This window comes from Sarcophilus harrisii, chromosome 2 (genome assembly GCF_902635505.1).
Source record: "Sarcophilus harrisii chromosome 2, mSarHar1.11, whole genome shotgun sequence".
NCBI classification, from domain to species: domain Eukaryota; kingdom Metazoa; phylum Chordata; class Mammalia; order Dasyuromorphia; family Dasyuridae; genus Sarcophilus; species Sarcophilus harrisii.
The window spans coordinates 104,798,763-104,813,726 of NC_045427.1; the positions used below are offsets into that span (position 1 = coordinate 104,798,763).

A 14,964-nucleotide genomic window follows, 5' to 3' on the forward strand; every position below is an offset into this window, starting at 1 on the left:
ATGACTTACCAACTAAACTATGCCCTGATAATGTGCTCAGGTATGATCAACATTCATTTGCTAAGTCTTCTACCTGAACCTTAATAGGATCATAATGTCACCTATTTCATCTCTTTTCTAACTCCCTAATTTTACAGATGAGGAAATTGCAAAAATGTTTGAGACCTACTTCAAGTGATAAAGGAAGAAAGTGGCAAAACTGGGATCTGATCCCAGGTTCTCTAACTTAAATATCACTGTTTTTTCCACTTCACTATGCTATCTTTCAATTAGATCTTTTCAGACATGGATATCTCTGACCAGAAGACTTTAAAATCTCCTAACTTGCAACTTCATCATAGAAATACTTTCATATTCAACTAAATATAACTGTTATTACAACTCCAATTTTATATACTATCCAACAGCAAATGAAAAGAGTTTCTTAATTTATTGTTTTGGTGAGAATAATGAATATATGATTATTTTAAGTAACATAAAATATTCCCAAATGACACCAATTCTTTCTACTCTATTTCATTTGGCAAGGAAACAAATATATCATGCTGGATATTTTAAAATAAAAATTTATCTATCTAAATAACTACCATCTGAAAAAGTATTCAGAAGCAAAGATTTTACCCATCTTCCATTCCTGGCTGTAAATAGAGATGAGCATGTACAGGTCTAAGTCTCTGAATCACATGAATACACAAACGCTGAAACATCTGCAAATGATAAAATATAAAGATATACCTTAAGTTAGTATGGATACATTTATATTTTCTTAATGACAAATTGATTCTTTTTCCATCTATTTATAATGTTTAATACATCTTTTACTTTTTCTTTTGGACTTTTTTGCCAAGAGTTCTTCTACCTGTGGACAGGAAATGAGCAATAGAAAAATGGAACACCTTGGAATGATTCAAACATCATGTTTATAGCAATAGATAGAATTAATACTATTTCTTGTCACAGGTATATAGAATTTGCATAGGAAGAGATGTTAGGAATCAACTATAGTCCAAACTTTTCATTTTGAAGTAGAGGAAAACCAAACCCGGGGGAAAAAGACAGCTACTTTGGCTAAAGTCATAATATTGTTTAGCAACAGAGCCAGTCCTATTTTTTTGTTTGTTTTTGATAAACTGGAGGATCAAAATAAGGTTTAAATAATCCTATTTTGCTTCAGGTGCGAAACAGGTAAATAAGCAATCAAAGCTCCTTCCAGTAATTACAGGAGGCAAAATACACTTTTGAAGTAATACCTTTGGTTTCCTTTAAACTTCTAAGTAACGAGACAGTAGATAGAGGAGTGTAAAAGGCAGAGGCACATGAAAACAATGACTCATCTTGATACCAGAAAACTTGAATAGCTCTATATTCAGTTACAGGATACATTTATAAGATACTTTAGCAATGGCAAATGTTATACACACATCCTTGAATCCTGCTAGTCTTATAGCAACTTCTTTGCCAAACTTCTAACTTTTTATCAAATCTTTTCTAGTGTAACATTAGACAATTACTACTTTTCTTTGCTTGAGCTGTAAACTGTTAAATACTGAAAGATAAACTAGTGATTTTCTCAACCTGGAGTGACTATTTGGAGTACAAATGAAAATACACAACAAAACAAATTCTGAATTTACCAGAAATACCACCAATGTACTTGGGAAATTGGTGAAATATCTTTTTACCTAACACTGTTAATGATCTTGTGTGATTTTTCTCCATCTAGAGATATAAATAAGAAAGACACTTGCATTTATCCTTTATGTGCATATATGCTAAAATATAGGGTATCAGGGACTGCAAAGGACTGGTGAAAATTGCAGTAAAATCTGCATTAACTAGTTTTCTCCTCTACAAAATGAAAAATTTGGACTAGTCAAATCAAAAAGTAAATGCCTAGGATTGTTCTAAATTAGGGGAATATAAAGAAAAAAACAGTTCCCTTGTTCTCAAGAAGCATGTGTTACAACGAAGATTAATTAGTTCAAATTCTATGATTGTTTTTCTTTCTTTTAATGCTCTTAAAAAATGGGAAAAATTATTATGATTACTACTTGAGTCCCTAAGTTTGTAAATCTTGAGCTAGTTCTGTAGTTCTACAGTCTCATTTTATAATGGAGGAAATTAAGACTCAGAAAAGCAAATGATCTTTCTAACATCACATTAGCTTTACACAGAAAAAAAATTCAGGATGTCTATTTTTAACTGAAAAATGAACATTTTCCTTACCTGTCTCACAATCTGATTAGGACACTTTATTAAGATTTGCATTGGCCACCAATCATCATCAGCCATTCGGTCTAAAAACCACTAAAAGAAAAAAAAGCATTTTGAAATAAGAATCCTGAATCAATACTTAAGTCATGTATATTCAATGGGAAAAAGATCACATTAGCTTAACATTATAAGGTTTTCCTTCAATCTGTAGCCTTAAAAGTGCCAATAAAAACTTTCAAAATTAAAACCTACAATAAATTTGTATTAAATAATCAAATTAAATACATTGTATTAAATTGGGAAAAATCTTCTTCCCATTTACCTCTATAAATAAGATATACATGCTGTGTACAGATGGTATCCCCATACTCCTAAGGCACTCCTGTCCTGACACTAGATCAAGGAATCCATGACTCCCTTTAGGACTCAGCTCATAGACCATTTCCTAAAGAAAGCCCATTTCTAATTCCTTTAGTTACTAGTACCTTCCCTGAGAAGTTACTTCATATTTATTTATTTTAAATTTATTTAAAACTAAATAAAAAAATAAGAAAAAAAAATAGTAAAAGAAAGAAAAAAAGGAATAAAACACTATCATGTATCCCAGCAGATATCAAGGAGAATTCAAAATATGCAACAAATTTCCATTTCAAGAAAGGATATATAATAATAAAAGATGTTATATTTATGACCCAACATCAACCATACCTCCTCCAAGCAGGCCACACTTAAGCACAGATATATTTATGTACATGTGGGTGTGTATGTGTAGTCATATACACACAAACACATACATACACATGCATAGCTATACATATACACACAAATTCATTTATATATATATCCAAAACAATTTTGATATGGTACCTCTATAACAGACTTCTCTCGATTGAATCTTAAAGTTTGACTTTTGTCAGAAAACAATGATCATTAGCCTGACTTTTTTCCCCTAATAAATTCTACTAATCCTTGTTATTGTATTTATGTATATCACTTATCCCTGCTAAATCTTCTACTTCAGTTCTGCTGCTTAACTCTTTTTTAAGAGTTAAAGAATTTTTAAATTTTCTATTATTTAACCTCCCCCATTTATATATCCCTCCTTTATCTTCTCCTCCCCTCTCTCTCCCTCTTTAATTTACATATTTTCACACTCCCATTAAACACCTTTCTATAGCCTACCTTCTTCTATACCATCCTTTCCCTCTTCCTTTATCCCTTTTTCATTAATCTATAAACCTTTTCCCACTATAGTAAATCAAGTCCAATTCTCTCTCAAAGTACATTCATATATTATGGATTTTAATTCTTTCACCATTCAAACTCTCTTCCTCTAGACACTTTGGGGTTGGTCTATGTCTTCCTCAAATCATGGTACTCAGGACAATATGCCATTAGAGGTCCCAGGGAGAGCAAAGTTCAGTGGCACCATTACCATTCCAGTTTCTGGAAATTATGTCTCTCTCAAGATAGCACTGACTTTTCTATGTTGCTCAGCTCACTCATGCTGAGCTTGCAAGTCCCATTAATGTCTTAAGAATTTTTTTCACAACAAGTGTTTTCTAACCATGTCTTCCAATCTTACATTTATGAAGTTGGTTTTTTTGGTACCCACAACACAGACATTTTCATATCTATTCTGATAGTTATTACATTGGTAGAACAAGGAGACTAGAAATGGAGAATGGATACAAATAAGATAGAGGATATGTGAATGTCAGCAAAGCATTTGAGAAAGTTTCTCACGATACATTGAGAGGATGAGAGATATACTGATTTCACTAACTGTATTCCAGTTAAGTTAGCTATTCTTCCTACCTCACTTATTCACCATTCCTTATTGAAATTTAATCCCTCCTTACCTTCCCCTTTCCTAAATCAGATTTTAACCAAAATGAAAAAATTGTTTGTATGAATGATCAAAAAACAAAGAAGAGGATTCGATCTTTAGTATTACAGAAACATACAAAGCTAATTTTATAGTCTATAATACTATCTCAGTTTGTATAAGAAATAGTTTTGAAGAAACTGAAGTGAATTTGATAAAAAGTAATACTGTGCATAAAGAAAAAAAAATCTATTATCTTCCTCTTCTAGATCCTTAAAGGACTACCTCTTATTAAAAAAAGACATTTCCTCTTCATTCCAGATTTCTTCTATCATGCCTCAGTTCTGAACTCTCACTTTAGCCTTGAAATCCACACATGGCAAGTAACCTCCACCCTTGCAGCCTTTCCTTATGATTGGATAACTCCTTCAAGGATCTTCTTTTAAAGAAGGCAACTAGGTCAGTTGCCTCTCATTTCTTTTCCAGTTTGTGCTCCCTACTTCACTTATTATTTACCTTGTACTAGGTGCCTTTGTTTCTTTCTTTTCTACGGTCAACTTTGTTTTTTGTGCTGTCTTTCTCTATCAGAGTACACAGCCCTCAAAGGCAGGGAAGGATTTTTTCTTTGATTTATATTTATAATCCAGGGCTTGGTACAGTCTCTGGCACACAGTGAACACTTAATAAATGACTGTTGCTATATAACACAAACTTACATATTGCAATATTTCTTAAGCAGAAGAACTTAAGTGTTTCCTCATCTAAGAAATGTTTCTAGAAATGCCTAATTATTAATGTTTTCTCTCTCAATCAATCCATAAACATTTATTTAGTGCCCATCATTTGCCAGAAAGCATAAATATAAGGTATGTAGGGAATGAATTCCCTAGCATTTAGGGTGATCAGGAAAGGCTTTGTGTGGAAGGCAATGCTTAGTTGCAACTTAAAGCAAACAAAAGTAGTAAGGGAGGCAGTGCATTCCAGGAACAAGAATGACAACAACTTAACTCATTTGTGTGTATATATCATATTCTTCAATAAAATGGACACCTGAGAACAAGGATTTATTAAATATTTACTGATTTCAGATTAGGTGGTTTGGGAAATATTTGAAATCACACTTGGAAGACAATCTCTAATGGATTTTACCAGAGATTCTTCCTTAGATCTGTTTTTTTCAATGATTTAGAAGAAGGGATGCTTTATCAGATTTTTCATACAACACAAATCTGGGAAGCACAGCTAATGCTTAGGATGATGGGGGTAATAACAAAATAGTGAAGTCCTTGAGATTATAACATGTGAGATGTGGTTGAAGAAGCTAGGGATTTTTAGTTGGGAAAAGAAGATTATGGAAAAATAAGAGCAATCTTCAAGACTCTGAAAGGCTGTAACATGGAAGAGATATAAGGCTTTGTTCTGCTGATACCAAAGGGCAGAACTAGTTTGAAAGCTGAATACAGGCACATTTCAACTTAATCCAAAGAAAAACTTCTTAACAATTACAAATATGCAAAAATTAGTGGACAAGCTACAGAAGTAGGGGTTTTTCCTTAAATTGAGATCTAACTTAAGTGAAAACTGCATGGATCCTGCTTGCAGATGCAGTTTTGGGGATCCTTAATCTCTGAGGTCACTTAAAACTCTGAGATTCTGTTCCTGAGAAAATGTTAAATTGAACATAAAATGGGTCAAAAACATTTCTGCTAAGTACTTTACAAATAAAATGTATGTATCAAAAATACATACAATTTTAATTTTAAAAGTGTGTTTTTGGGTTTTTTAATAACTGCATTATTCTAAAGCTTAGAGAAATGTTTAGAGGATTCATTTTTGAAGACTTTCTCTTTTGATGGAAAATCAAAAGTTGATTTTGAATAGCACTTTAAAGACCATTTTATTAAGCTCTTTTGATGTGGAAAAAAACCTACTATTCTAGCTTTTACTGTAATTAAGTAATCTTAATAAATAGTTTAAAAGATGCAGGCTGCTGATTTATGGAACATCATTATTTTGTAATACTTTTCCAGACTTTTTTGATGAACAGTTAGAACAGTTTTAATTTGTTTTTTATTTTATTAATTTTTTTGGGGGGGAAAGGGAGATTTTCCACCTACCTCACAAGCCGCCTGGCTATTATTGAACTGCTTGGTCAGTAATTCAATCCACTGAAGCATTGTCGGCTAAATAATAGATAAAGGGGTGTTAGCTAACTCATCACATTATTACATCACTTAACATTCTCCAAAACAAACATTTTTGGAACAAAAAGAAATAATGCTAATGAATAACATAAGTTCATAAAAGAAGATATATACCTTTTCTTTGGAATGAATAAATGTCTCCAGGACAAAAGAAGTACTTAGCTGAAAGAAAAGATATAAATAAGCCAGGAGTTGAACAAATAATTATTTTAATATAAATGGTCTCAAAATTGTTCAAGGCTAAAATGTTACCTTTGCTGTCATTAGGGACACAGCTTTTGGATCAGGCAATGTACTTGGAATACTACTACATAACTGCCACATAAACCTAGAATCATAAAGCAACAATTCAATTTCTTTATCAAATAAGATTTAAAGAAATGTTTACTGAATAATCCGATACTGACCTTTTGAGGAAAAACTTACCCAAAATATGTGTGCTCAAAAATGTTCTTGTCTTGAAGAAATTGCATGTTATCATGCCAAATCCACTGAAGAAAAAATGCTAACATCAGATACAAGAAAGTAATTTACTTCATTATACTTTAGCACTTTATAAGGTTAAACAGTAGTCCTAAAAATACCCACCTAGTTATTTAAAATCCTATCTGACTTTTTTTTACTTTATGTAATATCTAATAAATGACAAAATCTCTCCAAAGTATAATAATGCTCTTCCACACTGCAAATTATTTAAATATGCCTTAAAATCCTTAGAGCAGTAAAGGACTTAATAGGTCTCAAAAAAAAGCTCAAAAAGCTTTTTGTGACAAATATATTAATTTGATATAAATGTTATAAAAACTGGTAAACTGAACTATTTACTCAATGGAAAAGATTATTTTCATCACAACTCTCAAATGTTGATAAGGTTTTTGATTTTTAGAGGGTTTTGCATATAATATATATAGCTCTTCCCCAGTAAAAGTTTAAGAAATAGCTTTTTCATCAAGCAATTTTGTCATTTAATAAACTTTAGTTGCTTTTTCACACTTCTACTGAATCTTATCTTACAATCTCAGAATACGGGAGGAAAACAAAATATTACTTTTAATAACAATTCATTAGTGCATACGAGTAAAAATGCTACATCAGAGAAGATTTTTCATCCTGCTTTAAAAATTAGTTAGGACGGCCCCAGAATTGAATTTAAATTGATCGTATTCTTACCACAGAGTTTTTATTTAAAATGTAAGTACCAACAAGGCAAGATCTCGATCTAATTTTGCAAGATAAAATAGACTGCCCCACGTATCATCACCACTATATCTTTCATCTTCAATCTTTCTTTACCTATTGGCCTGTAATGATATGTTCATTATCTTTACCCATCCTTAAAAAAACGAACAACAACAACAAAAACCCCACTAGATCTGGAAATTCATGATAGCTACAATATCTCTCCTCCCATTATGGTTAACCTTGAGAAAGTTGTTGGCACTTTCTGTCTCCACATTCTCTCCTCTTACATGTTGCAAATGTTACATCCTTTGCAATTTGGCTTCTGACTTTATCACTTAAAGACAATTGCCTTCTCCAATTAGCAATGATCAAATCTAATGATCTTTTCCTAGTTCTCATCTTTTCTTGACCTCTATATTGACTCTTGACAGCACCAGTCACCATCTACTCTTATATATACTCTCCATTTACAATATTCTCCAGCAGACCTCCCATCTATCTAACCAGTCTCCTTCACTGTCTCCATTAAGAGTTTGTCCTATAATTATCTCTTCTTTTTCTAATCTGCAACTTTTTTCTACTTCCCTGAAGTTGTATGCTAGTCTACCATGCCCTCAAGCTACCATGCTCTATCTACTTCCTTGTACAGCCAAAGTTTAAGAAAAAGTTGTGTAAGTCTTATCTCCACTTCTTACTCTATTCCCTGTACCTTATAGCTGCTTTCTGACATCACCACAATTCCCCTGAAACTGCTTTTTCCCAAGTAATCAATAGTCGGACAGTCACATCCCATAGCTTCTTCTCTATCATCACCTTTCTTGCAAGATCATCCTCCTAGATACACTTTTCTGGGTTTTCTAACATTGCACTCTCTTCATTCTTTTCTTATCTGATTGTTCTTTACAGGTCTCCATTAATAAATCATCCACTTCATGCTTCTAAGTAAGCATTTACAACAATCCTTGGGTTCAGGTTCTTTTCTCTCTACACTCTGTCCAAGACTTCATTAGCACCAAGAAGTTCAATTGTCACCTCTACCGAGTGATGATAAGGTTTATAAATCCAGAATTAACTTCTCTCCTGAGCCGCAGTTCCATATCATTAACTCCAAATAGGATTTTGCTAAATGAATATCCAACATGTACTTCAGATTCAACAAGTCAAAAAGAGAATGGATCTTATATTACCAATGCCACCTCTTGTCCAAACTTTGTAATTTCAAAGGCAAAACCATGCTTCTAATCATAAAAGTTCAGAACCTCAGCATCATGCTCAATTCCTCATTCTTACTTATTTCCCCTCCTTCACTTCAATCAATCAGGAGGTACTGTCTACAACATCTTTTACATTTTTCCTATCTTATGGACACCATTCTATTTCAAGCTCTCATCACCACTTGCTGTGACTGTTGCAATAGCCTCCAAATTGGTCCTTTTGAGTTCAATTTCTTCCCTCTCTAATCTACCCACTACTCAGCTGTCAAAAAGCACAAGAATGACCATGTCACTCATATGCTCAAAAGTAAAATGTTTTCCTGCATTTCTGGAATCTAATACAAATTCTTCATTTTAATATTTAAAGCCCTTTGCAATCTTCTTCCAAGCTTTTTTTTTTTTTTTTACTTTAGATTGTACTATTCATACCCTACATATCTAACTTGCTGCTTCTTATATAACATTCTAACCCTCCCATTTCCATATTTTTCTGCAGGTTTCCTCCAAAGCTCAGCTCAAGTACTACCTTTAGACATAAGGCCTTTCCTAATCCCCAAGTCTGACTGATTTGCCTTTAAAACTACTATATCAAAAGAGCATTTACTTGGTATAGTGGATAGAACATCAGTCCTGAGCTCAAATCTGGGCTTAGACACTTAATACTTCCTAGCTGTATTACCTTGGGCAGGTCACTCAAACCCAGTTGCCTTTAAAAACAAAAACCTACCACATCAACTCAAATCAATAGGAATTTAATAAGCTACTACTATGTCCCTGGATGAGTGCTATGTAGCGGTAAGTGCTAAGGACACAAAAAAGAAAAGAAAAAGATCCCTGCCTTCAAGGAATTCACAATATAATGGGGAAAGACAACAACTAAATACCAACAAGATATAAAGAAGAAATTGGAGAGGATCAGCAGAGGGAAGGCACTAACCTTAATGTTTGGGAAAGGTTTTTTATTGAAGGGGTGAAGGAAAAAAGAAAGAGAATAAGCATTTATAAAATACCTACTATGTGCCAGGCACTGTAGTAAGCACTTTGCAAACCATCTCAGCTGAAGGTGGATATAGGGGTTGTAGAACTAGTTTGTATGCCATAATCTTGGTGATTATTGGTATTAACTAAACAAATTTCTCCACCATCTACAAATGACCATGTACCACCATACAAAGAATTTTAAAAGAGCTATAAATTTGTTAATCCTTTGTGTATCCATATATTTATATTTTTCCATGTTGTTTCCCCAGGACAATCTAAGTTTCAATTAAAGTCTTCTTAATTTTAGTCTTTGTATCATCAAAATACAGCATAATGTCTGACACACAGAAGATGGCTAATAAACATATGACAACTGATTCCACTGGTCAATTTCCACACCCTTTGCTTTTGCTTAGCCTCCTATCTCTTTTCCCTTGTCAAAAAATGGTATACCAGTTAAAACTGCTGATATCCATAAATATGTTCTAGGTTAGGTAAGAAGCTCTTGATACTGTTATAAACAATAACTATGCAACTATCATATCATAGTGTTATGATAAATAATAAAAACAATTTATACCTCCAACAATTCTGATGAAACATCAAATTTGAGGTCTTTGCCATTTTCTTCCTCCAGTTCCATTCGCTTATAAAATAGCATGTATGCACTGTGTGTCTTTAAAAAAAAAAAAAGAAAGAAAAGAAAAGAAATTTTAAAAATAATTAATAAAGTAGATAAAAACATATTAAAAAATTTTAAATGTCAAATTATTGAATGTACAATAAAATAATTACCTTTTCAAAGGAGAAATCCATAAACTTATCTGTAACAGAATCATAGGTCTTGGTCTGTTTAAGAAAAATTAAATTATTTTTTCCTTCTAGAGATAGGTGGATGAAAAAATACTTTTATTTAATAACATAGCTACCTTAAAAGTTAAAATAACACCATAAAGCAAGTTATACTGTATACCAAAAACTATTTTAATTGTTATACTTATCAAACTTAAATGACCACTAAAATCTTCCAATATATACAAATGTCAACTCCCTTCTCCCTTCTTTATTCATTTGAAAATAGTGAGTTGCTATCTATCAGAAAGAAATAAACAACAAGACAACTATAAAAATAAAGCAAAAAGTAAATGGAGGAGAAAGAGGTAAAGATGACATATTTTATTTAAATTCTGTCTCTAATTCTCAAGAGGCTGACAAAATAAGTTCCTTAGATTTTGTGCATGGCAGATTTGTCTTTATTTTTAATGATTATGACAGACAAATGAAAATTTAAAAAAGGGGGGGGGGGTAGAATTTTTCATTTGGATTTACCACGAAAGAAGCTATGATCAATTTTTTGGTTACAAGAAGAAAGAACCAGGACCATTTTAAAGTTATCTGAAACATGCAAAAAATAATTTCTCCAAATTTTTGTAGAGCAAAGTAAGAACATATGAAATGCATATAACATCAGAAATAATAGAAAGGAACGATAATGGTCAAAATAGAAGCAGTAGTAAGCTGGCAGTGGGAATTACAAGTGAAACAATAAGACAATGAGGAAGAAAAACAACCCAAATACTAAAGAAATAGAAGAATGAAAGACAATACCAATAATCATGATGAGAAAGTTAGTTGTGTAGAATTTCAACATGGGATAAAGAAAGATTTAAGATAGTTTTGCAAAGGTCAGGAAACAGAAAACTTAAGACTTAGAAAAGAACTGAAAGACAGTTTATTCGGGGGATTTCTATCTAATAGCGAGCTGGGAACAATAAAATTATATCCCATGTTTGAGAAGGTCAAATACCTACAAGAAAGTTAAGTGACATGAAAGTATAGTGCTGGGGAGGTTGAGTGAATAGTGTCAGAAAGAAGCCAAGTGATAATAATGATTACATAAGGAAAAATGCAGTGAGTGAAGAAAGAACTCAGGCCAAAATGGGACCAGTATTAAAACCATACTTAAGATAATTTCCTCCATTTCTCTACTTTATCATATCTTTTTTGATTAGGCAGGTTGATAGTCATGCATATAAAAGCTGGGGAATAGTATTCTCTTCAAATGTCTCTACTTTTGTACAGGAGAAGATTTGGGGTACATAGTCCAGCCACAAATATTTTACGTGCTCTGCTTTTTTTAGGAGCAGTACTACAGTTCATTTGGGCAGAAAAAGAAATTAGTTTGGAAAACACCCCAAATTTGTCAAGAAGTTAAAAATGACATAGTTAGCTAGATAGTACTTATTAATTGCCTGTTTCACTGATAGATGATAATTTTATCCTTTTAAAGGTAGAAGAGGCAATGAAGACATACGTTATTCTTAACCTCCTAATCACCAATAATGAGGAACTTTTTAAAAACAAGGTCATTCACGGAAACATTATTGGTGGAATTGTGAATATATCCAGCCATTCTGGAGAGCAATTTGGAACTATGCTCAAAAAGTTATCAAACTGTGCATACCCTTTGATATAGCAGTGTTACTACTGGGCTTATATCCCAAAGAGATCATAAAGAAGGGAAAGGGACCTGTATGTGTAAGAATGTTTGTGGCAGCCTTCTTTGTAGTGGCCAGAAACTGGAAACTGAGTGGATGCCCATCAGTTGGAAAATGGCTGAATAAATTGTGGCATATGAATATTATGGAATATTATTGTTCTTTAAGAAATGACCAACAGGATGATTTCAGAAAGGCCTGGAGAGACTTATATGAACTGATGCTCAGTGAAATGAGCAGGACCAGAAGATCATTATATACTTCAGCAACAATACTATATGATGACCAATTCTGATGGGCGTGGCCATCTTCAACAATGAGATGAACCAAATCAGTTCCAATAGAGCAGTAATGAACTGAACCAGCTACACCCAGCGAAAGAACTCTGGGAGATGACTATGAACCACTACACAGAATTTCCAATCCCTCTATTTTTGTCCGTCTGCACTTTTGATTTCCTTCACAGGCTAATTGTATACTATTTCAAAGTCCGATTCTTTTTGTACAGCAAAATAACTATTTGTATTTAACTTATACTTCAACATATTTAACATGTATCGGTCAACCTGACATCTGGGGGAAGGAGAGGGGGTAAGGAGGGGAAAAGTTGGAACAAAAGGTCTTGCAATTGTCAATGCTGAAAAATTACCCATGCATATATCTTGTAAATAAAAAGCTATTTAAAAAAAAAACAAAAAACCCAAAACAACAAGGTCATTAAATTTTAAGAATATGTGTCAGGGAAAAAAGAACCCAAAAAGAGACAGAACCACAGTTGAGGTTGGTAAGGGACAAGAGAAAGGAAAAAGTATTCAATTTTTATTTTATTCTTTCTCCACCTCCCCCCTCCTTTATATTTTCTGATCAATCTCATATTTCAGACTAGAAAAGCCAGAGCACAAAATGAAAAGAGAGAACTGAAACCTGAAATAAATTAAGATGATAGTAAGAGTGTACCAAGATTCCTCTAATGACCTCAAATCAGCAAGCACAGATAAATGGTACCAAATAGCTGAACTTGTAAAAAATAATGGTTCAAGCTGTACTAAATATGGTCTTTTCCACTTTCAGATATTTTGTTTTGGATACATGGAGAGTATGATAATTTAAATGAAAACATTCACAAACTAGTTTGAAAAGGTTACCTGAGTATTGTTACTCTGACAATATAATCTACATCTCAATCCAAAATAAGCATCAAAACACAATTGCAAAGTCTTCCAATTTAAAAACTTATATTAATCCTAATTTAAAATACTTTTGTTATTCAACTGGAAAAGGTAATCATTTCTGTTTATAATCCTTGGGTCATTCTTCTTCTATTTATATTATTTCTTGGGTCCTGAAGATGTGCTATTTTGTTATAATTCCTGTATTGTCACTTGAATATTTCCATGGGCAAATGTCTTCTAAACTGGACTATAAACACACTAAGGGGAATAATGTGCTATACTTTTATATATTCCCACATTGGTATGTACATAATAGGCACTCAATAAATGTGAATCAAATGCATTGCAGAGTTGATTGCAGCAGTTAAAATGAAAAGCAAAACAGTCATCATCTTGTACTTCTACTCCTCCTTTTATTATTACACACCACACACACACACACACACACACACATCCCAAAATGGGATAATGTGTTTTTTGCCTTGGCAGTTTTCATTTTTCAAAGTATTACTCCTATAAAACAGGCTTAAACAAACAAACAAACACACACACACACACACACACACACACACACACACACACACACACACACACACACACTGTTTTACATGGAGCTAAGTAAATGTGCCTTTAAACCTAAATCATTCTGGCTTTCACTGAATGGCCAATAAAAGGCCCAGCCCAAACCACAACGTTTCGTTATTTAGATTTTGAAGGCATGAATGAGTATAAATAGCATGTTTTTTATTCAGATTAGAAACTCAGATTCTCTTCTCCCATACTGATATTGGTAATAGAAAATTGGACTATCTTTTGTCTCAATTCTTATCTAGACCACAGTTCCTGAACAGGCATTTAGTTTGTCTTAGACAAACTGAAACCTGGAAAAGAACTTAATTTAGAAAAGCCAAGGTCACCCATTGCATTCTAGGCCAATCCCAATCAGCTTAGACCTTTTTTCTTGTCACTGGACTCAGAGGACTCTGGAGAAGAGAGCAAAGTTGATAGTGCAGCTCTGCATCACTCAAATCCAATTCAAAACAAGTCAAGATATCATCCTTGTGATGTCATTGGTCCTCAAGAATGAAGGACAAACAAAAAAGAAAATGGTCCTTCATTGTAGTATATATTAATGCAAAATGGTTTTAAGTTATGCAATAATATATAAATCATTAATCACTTCCAAAAGAAACTTACTGTCATTTCCCCACCAAAACATTCAGAAGCAAGTTGAGCAGAATCAAAAGGCTTTACTTCAGCATCATTAAAGAGATACCTAAAGACAAGCAAACAGTTATTTTCCAATCATCAGTTATCACTTCAAAAAAGAGTGGAGTTTTTTTTATATTTAAAATATTTTATTACATCTTTTTGATATGTCATGGAGGAACACATCGAAAAAATATACAGAAAATGATTCTTTACAAGATAACATCTAACCAAATTTCCCTATTTTTATAGGTATTTCTCCTTCTTATTCCATATTTGAGAAGTGAAAACCTGATAAGTCCATCAGCTAGATGGAAATGAGTAACAATTTCAATCATTATAAAAAGGGGATGGGGGAGAACTAATAGAATTTAATATATACTATCATTATTATTCACATATGGAATCTCAAGAGAAGACGTGTCAATCACCAAGATAAATCTTTGGAGATACAAATGATTA

The 14,964-nt window shown here is 32.8% G+C and overlaps 1 protein-coding gene across 4 annotated transcripts in view; it reads right to left on the reverse strand.

Moving 5' to 3' along the window:
* Positions 1–14,964, reverse strand: part of USP34 (ubiquitin specific peptidase 34) — a 265,762-nt gene that overhangs the window by 42,694 nt on the left and 208,104 nt on the right. For all 4 annotated transcript variants that reach the window (XM_031950529.1, XM_031950528.1, XM_031950527.1 and 1 more), the window contains 9 exons: positions 14,491–14,569; positions 10,419–10,472; positions 10,204–10,299; positions 6,673–6,737; positions 6,499–6,574; positions 6,361–6,408; positions 6,160–6,225; positions 2,227–2,307; positions 622–707 (listed from right to left, as the gene is read on the reverse strand). In XM_031950529.1, the coding sequence (XP_031806389.1) occupies positions 622–707; positions 2,227–2,307; positions 6,160–6,225; positions 6,361–6,408; positions 6,499–6,574; positions 6,673–6,737; positions 10,204–10,299; positions 10,419–10,472; positions 14,491–14,569 (651 nt within the window). The remainder of the gene's footprint in view (positions 1–621; positions 708–2,226; positions 2,308–6,159; positions 6,226–6,360; positions 6,409–6,498; positions 6,575–6,672; positions 6,738–10,203; positions 10,300–10,418; positions 10,473–14,490; positions 14,570–14,964) is intronic.